This window comes from Carettochelys insculpta, chromosome 6 (genome assembly GCF_033958435.1).
Source record: "Carettochelys insculpta isolate YL-2023 chromosome 6, ASM3395843v1, whole genome shotgun sequence".
Classification (NCBI taxonomy): Eukaryota; Metazoa; Chordata; order Testudines; family Carettochelyidae; genus Carettochelys; species Carettochelys insculpta.
Genome location: NC_134142.1, coordinates 18,617,426 through 18,637,110, shown reverse-complemented (window position 1 = coordinate 18,637,110; position 19,685 = coordinate 18,617,426). Strand labels below are relative to the sequence as shown.

Below are 19,685 nucleotides of genomic sequence, written 5' to 3'. Positions count from 1 at the left end.
TAAACCTCCCGCCCTGCCGGGACCCTGCAGACCCGCAGGACCTAGGCCCATATGCACAGCCTGGAGGACTCACATGCAGCTTCCCCTGCCCCACTCGCTTCCCAAGAGAGCCAGAGCTCACAGGCCTACAGCCAGCCAGGCAGGCTCCGCCCCCGCCCTGAAGCCACGCCCCTAGCGACAGTAAGTGCCGCCCCCTGCCGGTGACCTCACTCCCGGGGTGTGCTCCTCCAGCCCCGCCCCCGCGCCCTGCGGCCCCGCCCCCAGGCCGGCAGCTGCTGGCTCGCGCCGGGTTTTCGCTCTCTGTCAGCGGTGGCGGTCGTTGGCCTGGCCCGGCTCGGCCCGGCCCGGCCGTGCGCGGCGCTGCGGGTAAGGCTGCCCCTTCCCTCGCGGCGGTGGCAGGCGGGGCCCGGGCCGCTCCCCTCAGCCCTGCGCTCCCTGCGGGGCGGGGCGGGGCGAGGCCAGCCCTGGGCGCTCGCGGGTTGGGCGGCGCCGGTGGGGAGAGGGACCTCCGGCCCGTGAGGGGCTCCGGCCGTGGCCGGGGGAGCTCCGGGCTGCCCCCATCCGGCCTCTGCGGCGCTAAGTGCGGCTGCCTGGCGCCGAGCTCCGCACCTCGTCCCGGCGCATCACAGGGAGCCGGGCGCGGGCCCACCCCGCCTCGCCGCCATCGCCCCTGCCGGACAGCTGGGGAAACTGAGGCACGGAGCGGCCTGGGGCCGGAGCCAGTGACACGGCTCTCGTTTCCTGCCCGGTGCGCCTGCCCACACGGGAGTAAAGGAGGGCGGTGGCCTGAGCGAGCGGACCCTCCCGGGGCACTTGTGCCGGAGATGGAGAGGCGGGGTTGTTTGGGGGGGTTATTCCTGGGCAGCGTCCTAATTACCTAGTGCCATGCACAAAACCACGGGCAGGCACCGGGAGCAAAGCCCTAGCCGCACTGCAGAGCTGAGTATCACCGGATCCCTTATTTCCCTGCATTTTGATTATCACTCGAAATACACCTGACTTGTTGCCACAGTACCAGGGAGGAGGCAAGACAGCTTACCTTTTGTGTGACTCACCACTACTTGTTCTCCCTGTCAAGTTTCAGGGGAAGCTCTACTATCGAGACTAGCAGGGACAGAGCATCAAGAAAGTCTTTCCTCTGAACTAACCTTCCAATTACTATTTCACTTTGGAGTTCTCTATTATACGAATTTTTGTGTTTTAAGCATTTTAAGATTAAATCACAGCTTTCAAGTATGAATGTCCAAGATGGGAAAGTCAGTTGTACCCACGAGTGCACTTTCAAAGCGAAAGTGGCCTTTAACCAATTTTTTAGAAAAGTAAAGGTACTATTTCTCCCATGGGCTATGGTTACACTTGCGAGTTTTGCAGACAAAACCGGTGGGACGTCCACACATCAAATACGTTTTGTTGACAGTGTCAACAAAACTCAGCACTTTTGCTGGCAGTGTTCTGTCTCTCAGCCACAAGGCATAATGCTGCTGTCAACAGGTTCTGTGGACAAAAAGGCTGTGTGGATGCTTTGGGGGGCCTTCTCTCTACAGACAGGGCATCCAGAACAATGGACAGCCCTGTCTGCTGTGCTCCCAGGTGCCCATTTTGTTGAGAGAGTGGTTGGGCAGTCCAGCCGCTCTGTCAACAGAGCGGAGCACTTTTCTGATTGGCTTTTGTGTGTAGCCAAACTCTGTGGACAGAAGTTTTGTCAGGAAATCTCTTCCGACAGTGACTTCTGTTGACAGGTCCCTGCAGTGTAAGCATAGCATGGAGTCCTACAGCCAAGTTTTATGATTTTACAGTTCTGGCTCTCTCAAACACACCTTTTTAAAAATATTCTCATTTAAACTGTTGGCACATGAAGGCCAGATACAAAAGGCAAAACAAACTCTAGGGGACATGGTGAAACTGACGAGAAAACAAACCTCAGCTGGATTGTTTAAAGCTGTCCTTTTAAGTTGCTATTTTCAACAGTATAATTTTGGAATGTATGTGTTTAAACACGAACATTTTATCAGTTTGATTTTCTTAGCTTCACGCAGCCATTATCACAGACGTCTTTATTTACAATCCTTCCTTTGCAGACTGAACTCCTGAATGGAAGGAAAGGCAAACTGAATAACCTACACAATGTTGATGACTGGGGGAGAGAGTGAAGGACTGACTGCTCTTTAGCATCATTATTACAGATCATTTAGGACAAAATGAAGATCTTTATTCTTCTTTGGAAACATTAGGTTTTAAGCACCTAACCCACATTTTTCTATTTTCTACATTGTAAATTTTACAACTCATCCCATATTATTGCAGTAAGACGGAAATGCAAGATCAGCGATTGGTGGAAAGTCACATCAACACAGAAGCATTAAGCTGGAAGTCTTTGAAAAATCTTACAGCCAAAATGAGTGGTATGTCTTTAAGTCAAATTAATGAGGGATCTGATGAACATAACATACATGAAAGCAGAAATAAGGAAGATACATTGGAACTTGAAATGATGCAGCAGAGCCTCCCCTGGGGTTGTGGTAGAGGAAGAAGTTTTGATGGGTTTTCTGAGAGCATTCATTGTACATCAGAACCCAACAGTTCCTGGGGTGATTTTGAAAGTTTCAGTGAATCCGTAGTCAAATCTGAAAGCCTCAGTCACACTCCTGAAATTCTGATGAATTCAGCAGAAACAAAGACTTCTAAAACTGACCTGGAGTTAAATGGAGAGCAATGCAACACTTCTCATGGGTGTCACTGTTCCAAACCACCTATGCACAATGGGGAGGAAACTATTGCTAGTTCTCTATATAAGGTATGTATTGCTTATAAGTCAGAGACTGCTAAAAGTTTAATTGTTGTGCTACAGTTCCTCTGGGATACTAGAAAGCACTTTCAGTGAATTGTACTTTGAGAGGATACACTTCTAGGAGGATAATGTAATTAAATGCAAAGTTGAAGATGTGAAATGTGATTCTTTTTCATGAAATACTGTAGATTAATATTTAATGCTGGAGGCCACAACCAGATTTTGTACTATCAGCATAAAGTAAACTACTATAGGTGCTCTGAGGGAGGGACATAGCTAAAAGACAATAGTTGGAGTACATGGGAGAGGAGGATAGGGTTACAAGCATTTTATTTACTTAAAAGCAGAGATTAGTAATATTCATAATTCTTAGCCAATCATAACAGTCATTACAATTCATCACCGCCCATGTGTTACCAGGTGGTAGAAGCTGACCTTCTCTAATCTGGAATTTACTCGTCCATCAAACACTGTAATCCAGCATGATTTTAGTTAGCTGGACAACCACTTCCCATGGGTGTGTTGAAGTTTCCCGTGGTCCCATAAAATTTGTTTGCAGCCACCAGTTCTGGCATTCAGTGTTCTGTGCCATTATTTAGCTGTAATTTACCCCTCAACGTCTTCTAAGAGCCCAGTAAGCAGTGGAAGTGTTGGTAATGTGCTAGAAAATACTGATCTCCTGTCATCCGGCAAATTCTCTCATCCAGCACTGGTCAGGACCTGAGGGTGTCAGATGAGAGAGGTTAAACCTGTAGTTTTCTAAATGTGCTATGCTGGAAGTGAGTTTTGAAAAGGGATTGAGTGGGGTGATGAGTTTGTGTTTTCACTAGGAACTTTACCCATGAACAAACAGTATCTTGGGAGAGGGTACAAAAGTGCTTGTGGGAGAAGTGGTGATTGCGGCTGGAATCACTGACAGAGAAAGGTAGGCATTACCTAGTGATGTGACACTGGATGTCTATCTAGAATGCGAGGCTCTACATTGTGGAGGGTTTTGAAAATTAGGACAAGAAGTCTGGGTGTGGTAGGACAGAAGAGAGAGGAGCATATGGATCGATAAATACACGATATCAGTTATTCTTGGCCAAAACAGACCATACCAAGTCATTTGATTTTTCTCTAAAAGCACAATTTAAATCTTGTCTGCTATCAACATCCTACTTCAATCTGTGTGGCTAACCAAGGCAAAGAGATATCTGATACATCATAGTTGAGTGCACACCCCATTTTGAGTTGTGCGTTCAGTTTCAGGGTAGAGAGACAGTAGCGGACTAGTGGAAATATATATGAGTACAAAGTTATTAATCCTTCTCTCTCTCTCTCTCAAACACACTGCTTACTTTCAGCTGCTCTTCGAGGAAGTGTTTGTACCTTGTATGTGGAGCATACTTAGCACATTGTCACTGCTAGCAATAACGAATAGTAATAGTTTGAGACCGAACCCTTAGGCCTAAGGATATGTCAACGTCAACCAGCAGCTTCCTGGCCCTCGGAAGAGACTTCCTGCCTGCCTTCTCCCATATGATTACTCAGTTGTCAGCTATGGTATATTTTATTTCTTCTTCTGAAACATCCCCTATGGGTTACCGTCAGACAGGATACTGGACTAGAATGATCATTGCGTTAGCCTGTCTGGCAGTTCCTCTGTATCTAGCCTCCACTGAGAGGAATAAGGGGGTTTTGAAAGGTGTGGGGCCCTTTCGAAAAGGACCCCCGTGTAGCCGCGCCGAGCCGCACACTTTCAAAAGCAGTGCTATTGAAGTGCCGCACCGGAAGCGTCCTAATGCTAATGAGATGCCCAATTAGTAATCTTCGAAATGGCCATTTGCATGGCCATTTCAAAGTTTTGGCCACAGCCTGAGTGTCCTACAGCACATGGGTAAGATGCTGGCTCCTTCACACTCATCACAGGATGCAGTAAAGAATATACAAGATGCTCCCCTGCCCTACCGTTTCCACACAGGGAGGTATTCTAAGAAGACCTAAATAGTTTAATCCCAAAATTAGACCAGCATGGAGGTAGCTATAATTTGGTAGCCAACCAGCTGTAGATTTAAGATATTTGAATAAAAAATACATAACATTTGAAGTGGATAGTGAGTAAGAAGAGTTCATGGTTGGAAAAGTCCTGGGATGAACATTTAACACTTACAACTGCCTTTTTTTGCATTTTACTCATCTTAGACAATGAAAACAGACTAAGGAATTTTAATTCCAGTTTCTCATGCAACTACAGGGTTTGGGTTGCAAACATACTAAAGGAACATTGCAGTCCAAACAATCATTATTTCTAAAGGTCATTAACATAATCTATCATTCTGGACAAAAACAGAATTAAAAGGTCAAAATCAAATCTTTGGAGCAGGTGGACTTAGCATTTCTAGACCAGAGTTTGATTCTTCACATTGTTACTCACATGAGCAGTCAAACTCCTACAAGTAATCCTATAAAAGTCACTGGACCTGCTTGCATCAGAAAGAGTCATTCAGGAGAACAAGGACCTGCACCTTAAAATCCGCAGTCGTCATTGTCACGGGAGAAACATGTAAATTCTCCTATCTGGCTCTTTACCAGTAATTAAAGAAAAGCATCATTTTGTGATGCACACATGTGGAAGTGAATCAAAGACATTGATTTCAACTTTATTGGACAGTCTGTGAACTGCGTGGCTAGAGTTAACTTCTGAATACTTATATAATGTGAATATACCTTGTTTAGTTGATTACTCTGGGCCTAATCCTTCATTCAAGCAAAATATTGATAGATAGCTGCATTTGTTGGACTACTACTGGGGGCTTTGCATCAGGTCTAAAGTTGACAAGAAAAACTCCCAGTGACTTCAGTAAGCTTTGGATCAGGCTGAGTGAATTGCAGGATTGGCTTTATGAAGTGTGTAATAAAACTCTGCTTTTTTTCAGGCCAGCCTCAGCTTTGAAGATACTTTTAAGTTGAGTTTTCCAGAAGTCACTGTACCACATTCCACAGAGAATATAAGAAGCTTAGATCAAGTTCTTGACACAGATAACGAAGACACGGGAATTCCTGAATGTATGAAGAGACAGTTTTGGTAATGAGTTTAAGTAAACATTCAAACACCTGGCAATAATACCATTAATTTTTCTGAAAGGAGAAATTGTGTGGTGGTCGTGAATTTCTTGTTTCAAATTAAAATGAGCTATTTCAGATCTTTGGTTGCTTAATCAGTGCATGAATTTTACAAGGTTATGATTGACTTCAGAAGGGAAATGGGATTGCTTCTAGTCCCTGAAAAAGATAACAGTCCACGTGCCAAAGGTACTAATTCCTTCTGGAGAGCTCTTCCTACAGCAGTAACATTGATTACCAAATTGCTGGACTGTTGGACACTAACGGACAGTGTGTTCTTTTAGTTGTCAACTTTCCTTCTCTTTCCCGCATATTGGTGTTGTTTCTCTTTCATCAACAGCAGCAGCACAGGTTCTCCTTTCTCAGTCGTGGGTACTTTTCTGACCGCAGCACACCAATTCCGAATACAAGGGTATTCCAAAATAGCAACTCTGGTTAAACACTGCACTCAAAATAGCATTGCTATTTCCAGTGCAATATTCTGGTTCCAGTATCCCTCATCATACGAGGGGTAGCACAAACTTTGAAATAGCCATTTATTTCAAACATGGGCACCGTGTGGACAGCACCAAGTTTGAAATAAATTAACGTGAAATAAATTACGCAATTTCAAGTTACAGCTACCGTGTAGCCATAGACCCAGTAATTTATGCTCCTCCTGTTAGGTTATCTCCACTCCCTAATCAGTGGTGCAGCTGGTTTCCTTCCTGGAGATTATAAAGGGAGCAGTAGTTGCAGTGGGTAACCTGGCTGTTTGTTAAGTGTGCTGGAATGCTGATCAACTTGTTGCCTGTTTTTGAAGGATAAAAGCTTGTGCACTAGTAGCTGTGTTTGTTACATGGTAAATAAAAAGTAGGCTTGGTTATTAGTGAAGGACCATGGATTGTGCAGATCACCCCCCTCCCCCCAATAACCTTGCAGTCCTCACACAATCCCTTTTTGGTTCAGGAGTCAGTACCCCTGCAATTAAAACAGTGACATTTCAAATTTAAGTATCTGAAACAATGAAATTTACTATTTTTAAAATGCTGTACCCATGAAATGATCCAAATGGACCCTGCATTAACATGCAATAAAATAAAAGTTTTTATTTAGTTTACCCTCAACATGCTGCTGATATGAATAGCAATTTGATCAGGTAATTTACTCTTGGGCAAAAAGAGAGACTAATTTTTAACTCTTAGAAAGCACACCAGTTTTATGGTGCTGGGTAACATACAGGAAACCTACATACTCTATGTGACAAACCACCCATGACAGATGTTAGCCACATCAGTTCATGCACTACAGCAAAAGACACGTACAGTGGTGATGAACATGGCATAAGAACCTGAATAGAATAAGTAGTTGGGCTTCTGCAATTCAACATCCTGATTTAGATGCATAAACCTTTTCCTTTGAATTTCCTTGGAGTCGGTCCTTTGCTTGAAATGCTGTTTGAGCATCACAGAGCAGGAAATCACACCTACACAGATGACAACAAATTCGAAAGGTAACCCCCATGAATATCAGGCTGGTTTAATGCAGCCTGAAAGCTGAGAGAATAAAGAGGATTGCGACACAGAGTGACCAAACTGTAGGTTAACTGCTTTTGAAGAGAAATAGAGCTCTGCTTCGTACCTGCTTGCTGTCCAGAACAGGAATTGGATATCACAACCTCTGGATCAGGAGTTTTCTAATACCTGTTTTCTATCTACTTCTACTCATTCTGGAGATATGGGGCATATACATAAGGCTCAGATATGTTCTTACTATGTGGCGTTTATTTCCTGAGAAAAAGTGTGCACAATTTTTTTGCCATTGCTAATATTCACGAATATCCTGCTTATTTGTTAGCACATTGCGTTGATGGATTCAAGAAATAATTCTAAGATTTCACAGTAGGTGGTATACCTGGGAGGTTGCATTTGAACTGAAAATTAAATAATGGCTTTATATAAAGTAGGGATTCAAGGTCATTGGAGTTTGTTTGGAGACTTTCTATGAACTACAATTTCAAGTTGCATTTCTTTTCTAGCATTGACTCTGGAAACCTCTGGAGAACTCTTAGAGATTCCAGTAGCACCACAGGTTTAAGTTGTCCCTGGAATAAATCCCATTGCCAGGAAAACTTCTTATCTGCTCTTGGAATAGATTTAAATCAAAAGGTAATTTAAAGATATATTTGGCTGAAACACTGGTGTATGTGTTTGATTTAAACTTGTATTCATTTAAGTAGTTTAGGTAGAAAAGAAATCATGTCTCAGTCACAAAGCTGCACTAGGAATTGTGTGTCAGTGAGTCGCAAATGCAAATGTTTTCAACTGGGGCCTTTTGGATGATGCAAGGTCTTGTCTACATAGAAATTTATTCCTGATTAATTTCTTGTGTGGACACACTTATTCCAGAATCATGTAATAAATCAGGAATAGTTCCACTTTCTGTTCGCACTCTACTTTATTCCAGATGAATTGTCACATGTAGACAAACCCTTAGTTTACAGAGCCTGCCAAGATATTATAACTTTTAGAATGGAGCCAAACCAAATTCAGGCTGTCTTTGCCCATGTATTGTGGAGAATCTGTTGAAGCCTCCATTGCAATCACAGCGTGTCACTTTGGATTATGAAGTCAATTTCAGATTTAGTTGGCCAAGCTTCACAAATGCAGGGATTTTTTGCCTACGTTGAGGTAGAGGAGTTAACAGAATTTATACAAGACGTGGTGCATAGAGTCCAGTGCCCTGCAAAGTCAGTCGACTTACGTGGACATTGGACTGCTTCTTATGAAAACCCAAATCACTTGGTTTGATTAAACATCAAAATCAATATGCAGTTTGCCTTTACTCAAATCATTTCACACATTTCAGGGGGAAAAATAAAGAAAATGTGTTTTAAATAAATTCAGAGTAAAACGAAACAACAAAATTTTGAACTCTCAAAGTGGAATTCAGTCTGTTCAGTGGCAAGCAACTGTTCGGTCATTTTATGTTGGAAGGATTATTCACGGGTAGCTTTTTATTGCAATTGCTTGTTTAGTTAGCATGAATTTAACCTTGCTCTGCTTACAGAGGTGACAATGTCTTCATTGTTAGCTTTCTTGGTGGTTGCCTATGGGCACACCTATGGGTTGCCATCTGTGGCGCACTGGGGCTGCTCTGGCCTGGCTGGAGTGTCCCGGTCCATGACACCACCATGGGTGGAGGACACTCCAGCACAGGTGGAGCAGGCCCTGGTCGTAGCAGCCTGGTTCCCTGGTGGGACTACTGTGGACAAGAGCAGTTCCACTCCCCAGGGTGCCACAGGTGGGATGTTGCTCCAGCCCAGCCGGAGCAACCCCTCTCTGCAGCAAGGGGGTGCCACTTTAGTCCAGCTGGGCTGGAGCAACTTCCATAGCGGCCCCCCCTCAGCTGCCACAGACCTGGGCTGCTCCAGCTGCATTGGAGTGCCCCCACCTGCAGCGGTCCCACAGCGCTGGAGCAACAATATAGAGGCAGGGAATACACTTTACAGATATGATTCTGGGACAGGGGTTTATATGGCACCTCCCAAAAATAAAACTTAAATGTCTGTTTGCATATTACTTCTAGGAGGGGGGCCTTTTTCAGAGGGGAACAAAAGCCCATTCCTGAGTAAAGCATTTTGACATTGACAGACATTCAATATGATAAAAAATGTTTTAAATTATGCTCCTTGTTTATTAGGACTTTTCAGGAGACAACAAAGATGGTTTGGAAGGGACAGACATTAAAGGAAATGAAGACTTGGAGGAGGATGGATTCAATATTAGCAACTGTAAAACACTAATTCAAACTAAGGTGAGTTTTTCTGAGGCAAGTACATTTGAGGCATACACTTCTCCTACTTTACATGTCAGGATTTCCCCTCCCCAGCTGGTGTTTTAATATACTTTCTAGGGGATCTGACAGTTCTTCAGACAAATTTTCCTTTTTCAAATGTTCTTGGAAATTGCGCAAAAAGTACAGTACATGTAGTGAGTGCAAAATGATGTAAGGTTGGGCGAGTTAGAACTTTGGGCAGTGGGTTATTTATGGAACTTGAGTTGCACGATTAATATGGGCTCTGTGCTAAGATAGCCACAAACATGTCAGGTTGAGTGATGACACTTTGATGACCAAAGAGGTCTAGTCACCATATAACAGGATTAATGTGATGAAGGTAGGGATAAAAAGGTAGCAACACTGACAGGACTCTTATGAAACAGCGAGGAAGGAAGGGAAGAAAGATGGAGGAGGCAGTTGTGTCCAACTGGTATTTCAGGTATTCAGAGTGAATCACAGATTAGGCTTCTACAGTTGAGGGCAAGAATAGAGAAGGTGAGAATAAATAAACTACTTTCAAGTATCAGAGAGGTAGCTGTGTTAGTCTGTAGCTTTGAGAACAAGAAGTCTTGTGGCACCTTATAAACTAACATATTTTGGAGCATAAACTTCCGTGGGCAACAACCCACTTCATCAGATGCATGAGTGGGGAGCGGGGGTTTCAGAGGGGTATTTAAAGAGTGGGGTCCGAGTAAGAGGGAGGGCCAAAGCTGACAAGGTCTATTCAGCAAGGTGGCAATGGCCCAGTATCAACAGCACGTATCAAAAGAGGAAAAAACAAATCAGATCAGATGAGGGGATGTGAGCCTTTGTCAGAGTCTAATGGGGAGATATTAGCACCCAGAGCCTTTGTAAGCTGCGAGCTGCTCCCAGTCTCTGTTCAATCCATGGTTAATGGAGTCAAATTTGCAATAAATTGCAGCTCAGAGATTTCTCTCTCCATTTGATTTTTGAAATTTTTTTGTTTCAGGACTGTCACCCTTAAATCTGCCACTGAATGCCCAGGGAGGTTGAAGTGTTCCCTCACAGGCTTCTGTACATTATCCTTCCTGATGTCTGATTTATGTCCATTTATTCTTTTACGGAGAGACTGTCCAGTTTGGCCAATGTAAATTGCAGTGGGGCATTGCTGGCACATGATGACAAATATCATATTAATAGATGTGCAGGTAAAGGAGCCCTTGATGGTATAGTTGGTGTTAGGTCCTGTGATGATGTCACTGGTGTAGATATGAGAGCAGAGTTGGCAGCGAGGACAGTTGCAGGGGCTGGTTCCAGGCCTAGAGTCACTGGTTTGTGATTTGTAGTGATTTGTAGTGGCTGGTGAGGATTTGTTTAAGGTTGGCAGGCTGTCTGTAGGTGAGGACCTGATGATGTGCTGGAGAGGCCTTAGGTGGGGGCTGTATGTGATGGTCAGTGGTGTTCTCTTGTTTTCCTTGCGAGGCCTGTCTTGTAGCAGGTGGCTTCTGGGTACCCGTCTGGCTCTGTCAGTCTGTTTCCTCACTTCCTTAGGTGGGTATTGTAGTTTGAAGAAAGCTTGGTAAAGGTCTTGTAGATGTTTGTCTCTGTCTGATGGATCAGAGCAAATACGGTTGTATCTTAGTGCCTGGCTGTAAACAATGGATCATGTAGTATGCCCTGGATGGAAGCTGGAGGTGTGTAGATAAGCGTAGCGGTTCGTGGGTTTTCGGTATAGGGTGGTATTTATGTGACTGTTACTTATCTGCACAGTAGTGTCTAGGAAGTGAATTTCTTGTGTGGACTGGTCCAGGCTAAGGTTGATGGTGGGGTGGAAACTGTTGAAATCACGGTGGAACTCTTCAAGAGCCTCCTTCCCATGGGTCCAGATGATGAAGATGTTATCAATGTAGCGCAGGTAGAGGAGGGGTGCTAGGGGACGAGAACTGAGAAAGCGTTGTTCCAGGTCAGCCATAAAAATGTTGGCATACTATGGGGCCATGTGGGTGCCCATAGCAGTGCCACTGATTTGAAGGTATAATTTGTCCCCACATCTGAAATAGTTGTGTGTGAGGACAAAGTCACAAAGCTCCGCCACCATTTGTGCCTCGGTCTCATCAGGAATAATGTTCCTAACAGTGTGGAGTCTATCTTCATGTGGGATATTGGTGTAAAGGGCCTCTACATCCATGGTGGCCAGGATGGTGTTTTCAGGAAGGTCACCAATGGATTGTAGTTTCCTAAGGAAATCAGTGGTATCTCAAAGAAAGCTGAGGGTGCTGGGAGCATAGGGTCTAAGTAGAGAGTCCACATATTCAGACAATCCTGTGGTGAGGGTGCCAATGCCTGAAATGATGGGGCGTCCGGGATTTCCAGGGTTATGGATCTTGGGTAGCAGGTAGAATAAACCTGGTTGGGGTTCAAGGGGTGGGTCTGTGTAAAGCTGTTCCTGTGTTTTATAGGGATGGTCTTGAGCAGATGCTGTAGTTTCTTTGTGTATTCCTCAGTGGGATCCTCGGACAGAGGCCTGTAGAATGTGGTATTGGAGAGTTGTCTGGCAGCCTCCTTTTGGTAGTCTGTCCTATTCATGATGACGACAGCACCTCCCTTGTCAGCCTCTTGGTCTGTTAGTCTATAAGGTGTCACAAGACTTCTTGTTGTTCTCAAAACTACTTTCAGTGAAACAGTCATAAGAGTTTGGGGTTTCAGGAGCAAAGGATCGGGATATTACTGGGATTTAGCCCATTTGTTAAGTATGCTGAGAGAGAGAGAGAAAGGGAAATACTTAAACTAGTATTAACACGTCAACTGGAATCAGATAATTACTTACCCACTGAAAATAACATTTTCTAGTGTCTGTATACTTTGTCCTTCAGTTTCGTCTGTGTTTCAAGTCTCCATTTCCACATGCTGCAGGCAATTGTTAGCAAGCCCTGCAAATTCGATCAGTTTTCTGTTAAAAGGATTTAGTTCATTTGGAAGGAAATCTTAACATTTAAAATAAACATTGCAAAACTGCATTCTTGTTCATTGCTTTAAAAAAAAAAAGAACACATTTGATTTTGTTTTAAAAAACATGGTAATGTTAGATGAGTCTCTCCAACAAGTTTCGTTTCTCTTAAGCAGAACATAAATGGTCTTTTTTGCTGTGGTAATGCAAAATGCACACGCATGCCAGCATGCAAGTCTTTAGACCATTATAAGCTGAATATTGAACTGTGTTCATGCACCTGATGAAAGCTTCTGCTTATGCCCATAAACAACAAGAAATCCTATGGCACCTTATAGACTAACATATTTTGGAGCATAAGCTTTGGTGGGCAAAGACCTGCTTCGTCTTTGCCCATGAAAGCTGATGCTCCAAAATTACTGTTAGTCTATAAGGTGCCACAGGACTTCTTGTTGTTTTTGAAGATACAGACGAACTCGGCTAGCCCTCTGATACTTGTATTCTGTTTTGGACACCTCAGTTCCTGAAAGATATAAACAGGTGGGAGTTCAGAGAAAAGAAAAAGTTGGGACAGCCGCTGGTAGGATTGAGTTATGAATGAATAAGCTGCACGTGTTTTGTTATTTGGTAAAGGTGGGGAGATCTTTGCTGGCTACACTGAACATTTTTAAGAAACAGGGTATTTTTGTGGGAGGGATGAATCAAAAATTAAAAGTCAACATGATGGGATAAAATTGAGAAGGAAAATGTAGACTGAACAGGAAAATATTATTGAATAAGATCTAATGGACTTTAGAATAGCTTCTCAGGAGACAGAGGAAGTCCCATAGTTAAATGCTGCAAACTAAAATGCATGTTGGCTGTGTCTACACTAAACCCCTTTTTTTAAGGGGGGCATGGTAATCAGCCTGAGTGGTGAATACTAATGACGTGCTGCGACGAATATGCAGCACTTTATTAGGCTAATTCTCCCGCGGCAACTTCAAAGTTGCAAACTTCGAAGCACCAGCGTGCCATGTAGCTGTGGGCACTCTGAAGTACCCATGTAACTTCGAAGTGCCCTTCCTCACATCAAGCGCCCTCATCCCATCAAGTGCCCGCAGCCACACAGCATACCGGCGCTTTGAAGTTCGCAACTTCAAAGTTGCTGCAGGGAGAATTAGCCTAATGAGGCGCTGCATATTCATCGCAGCACTTCATTAGTATTCTCCACTTAGGCTGATTCCCATGCCCCCTTCAAAGAAGGGAGCTAGTGTAGACACAGCCGTTAGGTAGTATTTTTTGTCAACAATCTGCTATTCACTTAGGGCTAGACCAAATGCACAAAGAGGCTCTTTTCCATTTATGTTTCTGACTGTAAACATTTCAATCTGATAACCCTGTTTTTCCTCAGTAAGACCAGTAGTTTCACAATCTGTGTACAAAATTTAAACTTGTTTTAATTGCTTAAAACTATTTTATTTGTAGAAAAATTACGATTTTTTTCTTGTTTGACTCAGCTGTCTGTTTCACCGGATTCCAGACGTGGGCATTTCTTTACTTATAACCTGTTTTTGAGGAAGACACCGTCAAATGGAAATATGCAATTTAAAACAGTACCAGGAAAGAAGAGGATTTTCAATACACACAATCTTAAAATGAAAATCTTCCATAGTGACATTTGCTAAAGTTAAAGTACCTATCTTTCCTTTATTTAAAGTGCAGTTTACCTTCTTTTTGTTAGTGGGTTGGTACTGAAGTCTAGAGATGTTTTTGTGGAAAAAAAATCCTGCAGCTATTATAAATGTCTCACCTAAAGCAGTACTCTTCCTAAAAGGTACTTAGTCTATTGAGTTTTAGATTCTAATTTTTTCCTAGTAAATTTTGGTGGCAGTCATGGTAAATTATGAAGTCCTCTCATTTATGGTAACCCAGCTAGAACCAAGTGTTATCTTTAAAGGCCTGTGGTTGTCACTCTGTCACCTTTTAACTACTGTTCCCTTTTGGGTCTAAATGGATCTTTTTAATTCCAGCTCCATCCTTTCCCTGCCCTAACACATCCTAGTTACATTGTAAGGTGTGCGTTGGTGTTAGCTGTTTTCCTTCACTTGGGTTTTGGCCCATTCTGGGGTCTGGTACTTTGTATTGCTGCTGATTCCCTACTCTGAAGAGCCCTTCTCCATCTCTGTCATACACACTATGACTTTCTCATCATTTTTTGTTTCTAAACCATGTACAGTTTTACCTCTGTCGCTGAATGGCATTTTTACTTAGTACTGTCCTAACACAATTTAACCAGCTAGCCTGGATGGAGTCACTATTATAATCAGGTTCAGAAGCTGTTCTTGCTTCAGTCGCCGCTTGTAATAAAATCATATTTTTTCAATGAGATTGTAACATGACTTTAGAAACATTCAGCCCCCAACCATTTAAAACTACGTGGCCATCATGACTGTAAAACTGTTAGAAGTCAATTTGCAGTCAAGGCCTTATACTTTGCAGTGCTGTAGGCTGCTAATTGAAGACTTTAAATTTCATAGTAATGACTAACTAGTTTGCCCAGTGTCCTGTGTGTACAAAGTACTAAAGCACCAGGTCAGGTACACTTCCTATTCAGTATCAGCCATGGACTTTCTGGCTTGCTCAAGACAAACATTCATCTCCACTAGGTCTATGTTTATACCACGGCAGAAGATTCATCCATTCAGGGTCGATCTTCCAGGGTTTTGTTTCGCACATGCACAAAATGGCACTTTCCAGGGTCAAAGTTGACCTCAGAACACCTTGCGAGCATTCAGGAAAGTCAATGGGAGAAACACTCCAGTCAACCTTCTTCTGTATAGGCAGATCTTGAAGTCAACCGCTGATAAGTCCATTTTAGCTATGCAATTGGTGTAGCTAAAATTGCATATCGGTGATCGACTTCTATGTCTAGTATAGACATAGCCTAGGAGTATATTTCATTACTCCTCAGCAAGAACTTTATATGCAAGTTATATCGATATTTTTGTTACTTCGTCCCTTATGAATGTGAAAACTTTGTATGATTGTTTTTATTCTAACACGCCCAATGAGCCTCTACATGACTTTATGAATACAACTTTTCAGCATTATAACGAGGTTTTGTACATGTTAAAGTACATTGTATATAGTTGAATTGTAAAAGCCTGTGACAGAGAAACTGGATAATCTGAAATTAAATGTTTTAAATTAAATGTTTTAAACGTTAATTTAAATATTGAAATAATTCATTGTGTGTGTTAGGGTCTGTGTTTAAATGAGAGTCTCACTAAGGCATTGCCAACCCTTGTGCATATGCTTAACTTTAAGGACCGCATAGTCCATGCTTAAAATGAAACTTGTGCATAAGTATTGGCAGAATTGAGGCCTAAATCTGTGTAAAAAGCTATTCAGCAGTAAAATCAGAGCTGAGTTAAAACATTTACTAGCAGTGGGAATGTTTAGGATACATCTGTACTGTTAATTTAGGAAAAAGTGCATAATGCCTACTCAGTTAATGGCAGCAATGTATCCTAACCATTAGTCTTGTATTTGAATTGGTGCCATTTAAAGTGGCCCAGAAGTCTAGAGCTCTGATCCTGGAATAACCTCTGCATGGCTGGGTTCAAAGTTGCACCCAGAATAGGTGTAGGATCAGGGCTGAAGGGTTTATAACTAACATTAACTTTTCCTATGTCAGAAACTGTCTTATAAGTAAAGTTGGCAAGAGCTCACAAGTCTGCACTGATTTTTGTAATACTGTATTTAATAAAATGTTCCAGGTACAGATTTCTGGTGTATGTATTTTTTTAACCTACTTTGAAATGGAACTGCAATCGTTACATTACAATGCTGATTCAGTGAGATGCTTAAATACCCATGTGCAACTTTAACTATTGGCTTTAGTTTCCTCAAGAACTTTGCCAAACTGGGGTCCAAATAGGTTTATTTTGCTAGTCTAACCAGTTTTGATCAAACGTATTAGTTACCATTTCAAGATTAGCTTGTAAAAATCTTGGCCCAAGGAAATGAGGCTTTGTAGTTCCACTGACAACTAGATTGGAATTTTTACCTGCAAATGCATCTTCGATGTACAATTGGAACAGTACATTTATGTTGTGAGAGGCAGAAGCATCGGGGCTGTTTAAAAATTTCACTTGCTGTGTGATGCAATTGAGTATCTAATCCTTAGTGTAAACACCACTATAAGTTGATGGAAGAATTTAGGTTCTTCTATCAACCTAATTAGCTCCTCTCCTAGAGGTGGATTTACTACAGTGACAAAAGAACCATTTCCATCATTGTAGTAAATGTCTAAACTACAGCTGTGGCACTGTTTCTAATGTAAACATTCCCAAACACCTAACTCAGGGTCAGAGGACTTGTAGTGCAACTACTTATTAAAATTCCCAACTGGATCTCCCAGTCTTCAGGAGCAAGAGCAATGCTTAAAATGCACTACTAGTAGCATCCTTCAGTCTACATAGACTATGGAACGCGCCCTTCGTAGTTCCGTTTGGCATCCTCATTTGCAGCGTCGGCTGTGACTGTGAAGACCCACACGAGAGTGACAGTCCTTGTTGCATCTGTTGCATATGTAATGGGTGTCTGGCAGGTCCTTGCTGTGCTTTCTGTGGGCTCGCTTCTCCTTTGCTAGCTGTCTGATCCTCAACTCACTCTTCTGAAGGCCCTTGTATAGTTCCTGCCTCCATCTGCTGCGATCGTCTGCCAGCTCCTCCCAGCTGTCTGGCTTGATGTTTACTTCCCTGAGGTCTCTCTTGCAAACATCTTTCTAGCGCAGCTGGGGGCATCCGGGAGGTCTTTTGCCAGAGGCTAGCTCGCCATACAGGATGTCTTTTGGGATCCTTCCATCATTCATCCTGTGGACGTGGCCAAGCCAGCAGAGCCGCTGCTGCCTGAGGAGGGTGTGCATAGTTGGGATTCCAGCTTGCTCAAGGATGGCAGTGTTGGACACACTGTCCTTCCACGATATTCCAAGGATGCGCCTGAGGCAGCGCAAGTGGAAGACGTTCAGCTTCTTTTCCTGGCGGGCGTACAGGGTACAAGTCTTGCTGCCGTAAAGGAGGGTGCTGAGGATGCAGGCTCTGTAGACTTGCATTTTGGTGTGAGTGTACAGCTTGTTGGTATTCCATACTCTCTCGCTGAGTCTGGACAGAGTTGTGGCTGCTTTACCGATCCTCCTATTTAGCTCAGTCTCCAAGGACAGGGTGTCAGTGATGGTGGACCCGAGGTAAACGAACTCGTGGACGACCTCTAACGTATAGTTGTCAATGCTGATTGATGGAGAATCAGCAATGTCCCGAGCAAGTACATTTGTCTTCTTTAGGCTGATGGAGAGCCCAAAGTCCTTGCATGCTTTGGAGAACCGATCCAGCAGCTTCTGAAGCTGGTCTTCTGTGTGTGACACGACAGCAGCGTCATCTGCGAACAGCATATCTCTGATGCGGATATGCTTAAATGCAAGGCCTTAAGTAATACACACAAAATTAAAACAAAAAAAAAAAGTCATGTATCCCTTTAAAAACTAACAATCATTCATTAGGAGATGAGCTTTCATGGGACAGGCACGCTTCTTCAGATCATAGCCTTACCAGAACAGACTCAATATATAAAGCACAGAAGTCCAAAAATTGTTACCAAGGTTGGCAAATCAGAAGAGCAGAGGGATAGCGGGTAGGGCAGGGGGAGAGTTTGTGGGGTGGGGAAGTAAGAGTTAGATAAAACATCAATGTATGTAAAAGAGTCCTTATAATGGGTCAGACAATTGCTGTACCTGTTCAAACCACATGTTAATATGTTGAATTTGAATATGAATGTTAGCTCTGAGCATTCCCTCTGTAGAAAGTTGTTAAAGTCCCTTTTCAGTAGAACACAAACTTTCAGATCTTTATCAGAAAGGCCCACACCATTAAAGTGCTGGCTGATAGGTTTGTGTATTTGGACGTTGCTGATGTCTGTTCTACGTTCATTCGTCTTTGTCAAGGTCTGTCCTGGTATGTGTGCGTTGTTGGCACATTATGGCATATATGATGTTAGTTAAGGAACAGAAGAACGTGCGTGTGATTCTGTAATTAATGTGGTTAGGTCCAGTGACGGTGTCTCCAGAATAGATATGTGGACAAAGTTGGCAACCAGGCTTGTTGCAAGGAAAAGTTCCAGGATCAGTATTATTTTGGGATAGCCTGTGGTTGCTAGTGAGAATCCTCATAAGGTTGGGACATTGTCTATAAGAAAGAACAGGCCTGTCACCTAGGGCCTTCTGGAGTGTGGCATCATGACTTAGGATATATTGTAGGTCTTTAACGATGTGTTGCAGTGGTTTGAGTTGGGGGCTGTAAGTAATGACAAGTGGTGTTCTGTTGTTGGCTTTTTGGGGCCTATCTTGGAATAGTTGGTTTCTGGGTATTTGTCTGGCCCTGTCGATTTGTTTTTCTACTTCTCCCAGTGGATAATTCAGGTTTATGAAAGTTTGGTAGAGATCTTGTAGTTTACAGTCTCTGCCAGTAGGATCAGAGCAGATGCGATTGCATCTCAGGGCTTGGCTGCAAACGATCGATCATGTCATGTTTGCAGGATGGAAGCTAGAAGCCTGTAGGTAAGTGTAGCGGTCAGTGGGTTTCCAATAGAGTGTGGTACTGATCAGGCCATTGGTGATTTGTACCGTAGAGTCCAGGAGATGTATCTCTCATGTGCAGCGATCAAGGCATAAGTTGATGGTGGGGTGCAGACTGTTGAAGTCTCTGTGGAATTCTTCGAGTCTCTTTATCATGGGTCCAAAAGGTAAAGATGTCATTGGTGAAAGGATCCCGTTTTTTGTTATAGAACAGGGTAGTTGCAGCTGAAAGTTTAAACAATGTCAAAAAGGGGTCAGGCTGGGATTCCACAGGTTGGACCTCTCTAATCCGGAACACTCTCGTCCAGCAAACTCCATAATCTGGCATGATTTTAGTTAGCCGGATGACCACTTATCATGGGTGTATCAAGTTTCCCGTGGTCCCATAAAATTTGTTTGCAGCCACCAGTCCTGGCTCTCTGTGTTCTGTACCATTATTTAGCTGTAATTTA

General features: G+C 43.1%; 2 protein-coding genes across 4 annotated transcripts in view; one reads left to right on the top strand and one right to left on the bottom strand.

Moving 5' to 3' along the window:
* The first annotated feature begins 248 nt into the window (after nucleotides 1-248).
* CLBA1 (clathrin binding box of aftiphilin containing 1) lies at nucleotides 249-16,384 on the top strand. Its single transcript, XM_074996378.1, has 6 exons — nucleotides 249-366; nucleotides 2,079-2,794; nucleotides 5,707-5,855; nucleotides 7,911-8,040; nucleotides 9,575-9,688; nucleotides 14,120-16,384. The coding sequence occupies exons 2-6, from the start codon at nucleotides 2,315-2,317 to the stop codon at nucleotides 14,285-14,287; spliced, it is 1,041 nt and encodes a 346-aa protein (XP_074852479.1). The 5' UTR covers nucleotides 249-366; nucleotides 2,079-2,314; the 3' UTR covers nucleotides 14,288-16,384.
* LOC142014202 (SERTA domain-containing protein 2-like) overlaps nucleotides 2,833-19,685 on the bottom strand; it is a 57,091-nt gene continuing 40,238 nt past the window's right edge. The window contains exons 3-5 of one of the 3 annotated variants that reach the window (XR_012645883.1): nucleotides 12,501-12,603; nucleotides 7,224-7,358; nucleotides 2,833-3,508 (exon numbers count right to left, since the gene is read on the bottom strand). The gene's annotated coding sequence lies outside the window, so the exon portion shown is untranslated. Of the gene's footprint in view, nucleotides 3,509-5,876; nucleotides 7,359-12,500; nucleotides 12,604-19,685 lie in introns of those variants that run through there. The other 2 variants (XR_012645884.1, XR_012645882.1) reach the window with 2 other exon arrangements.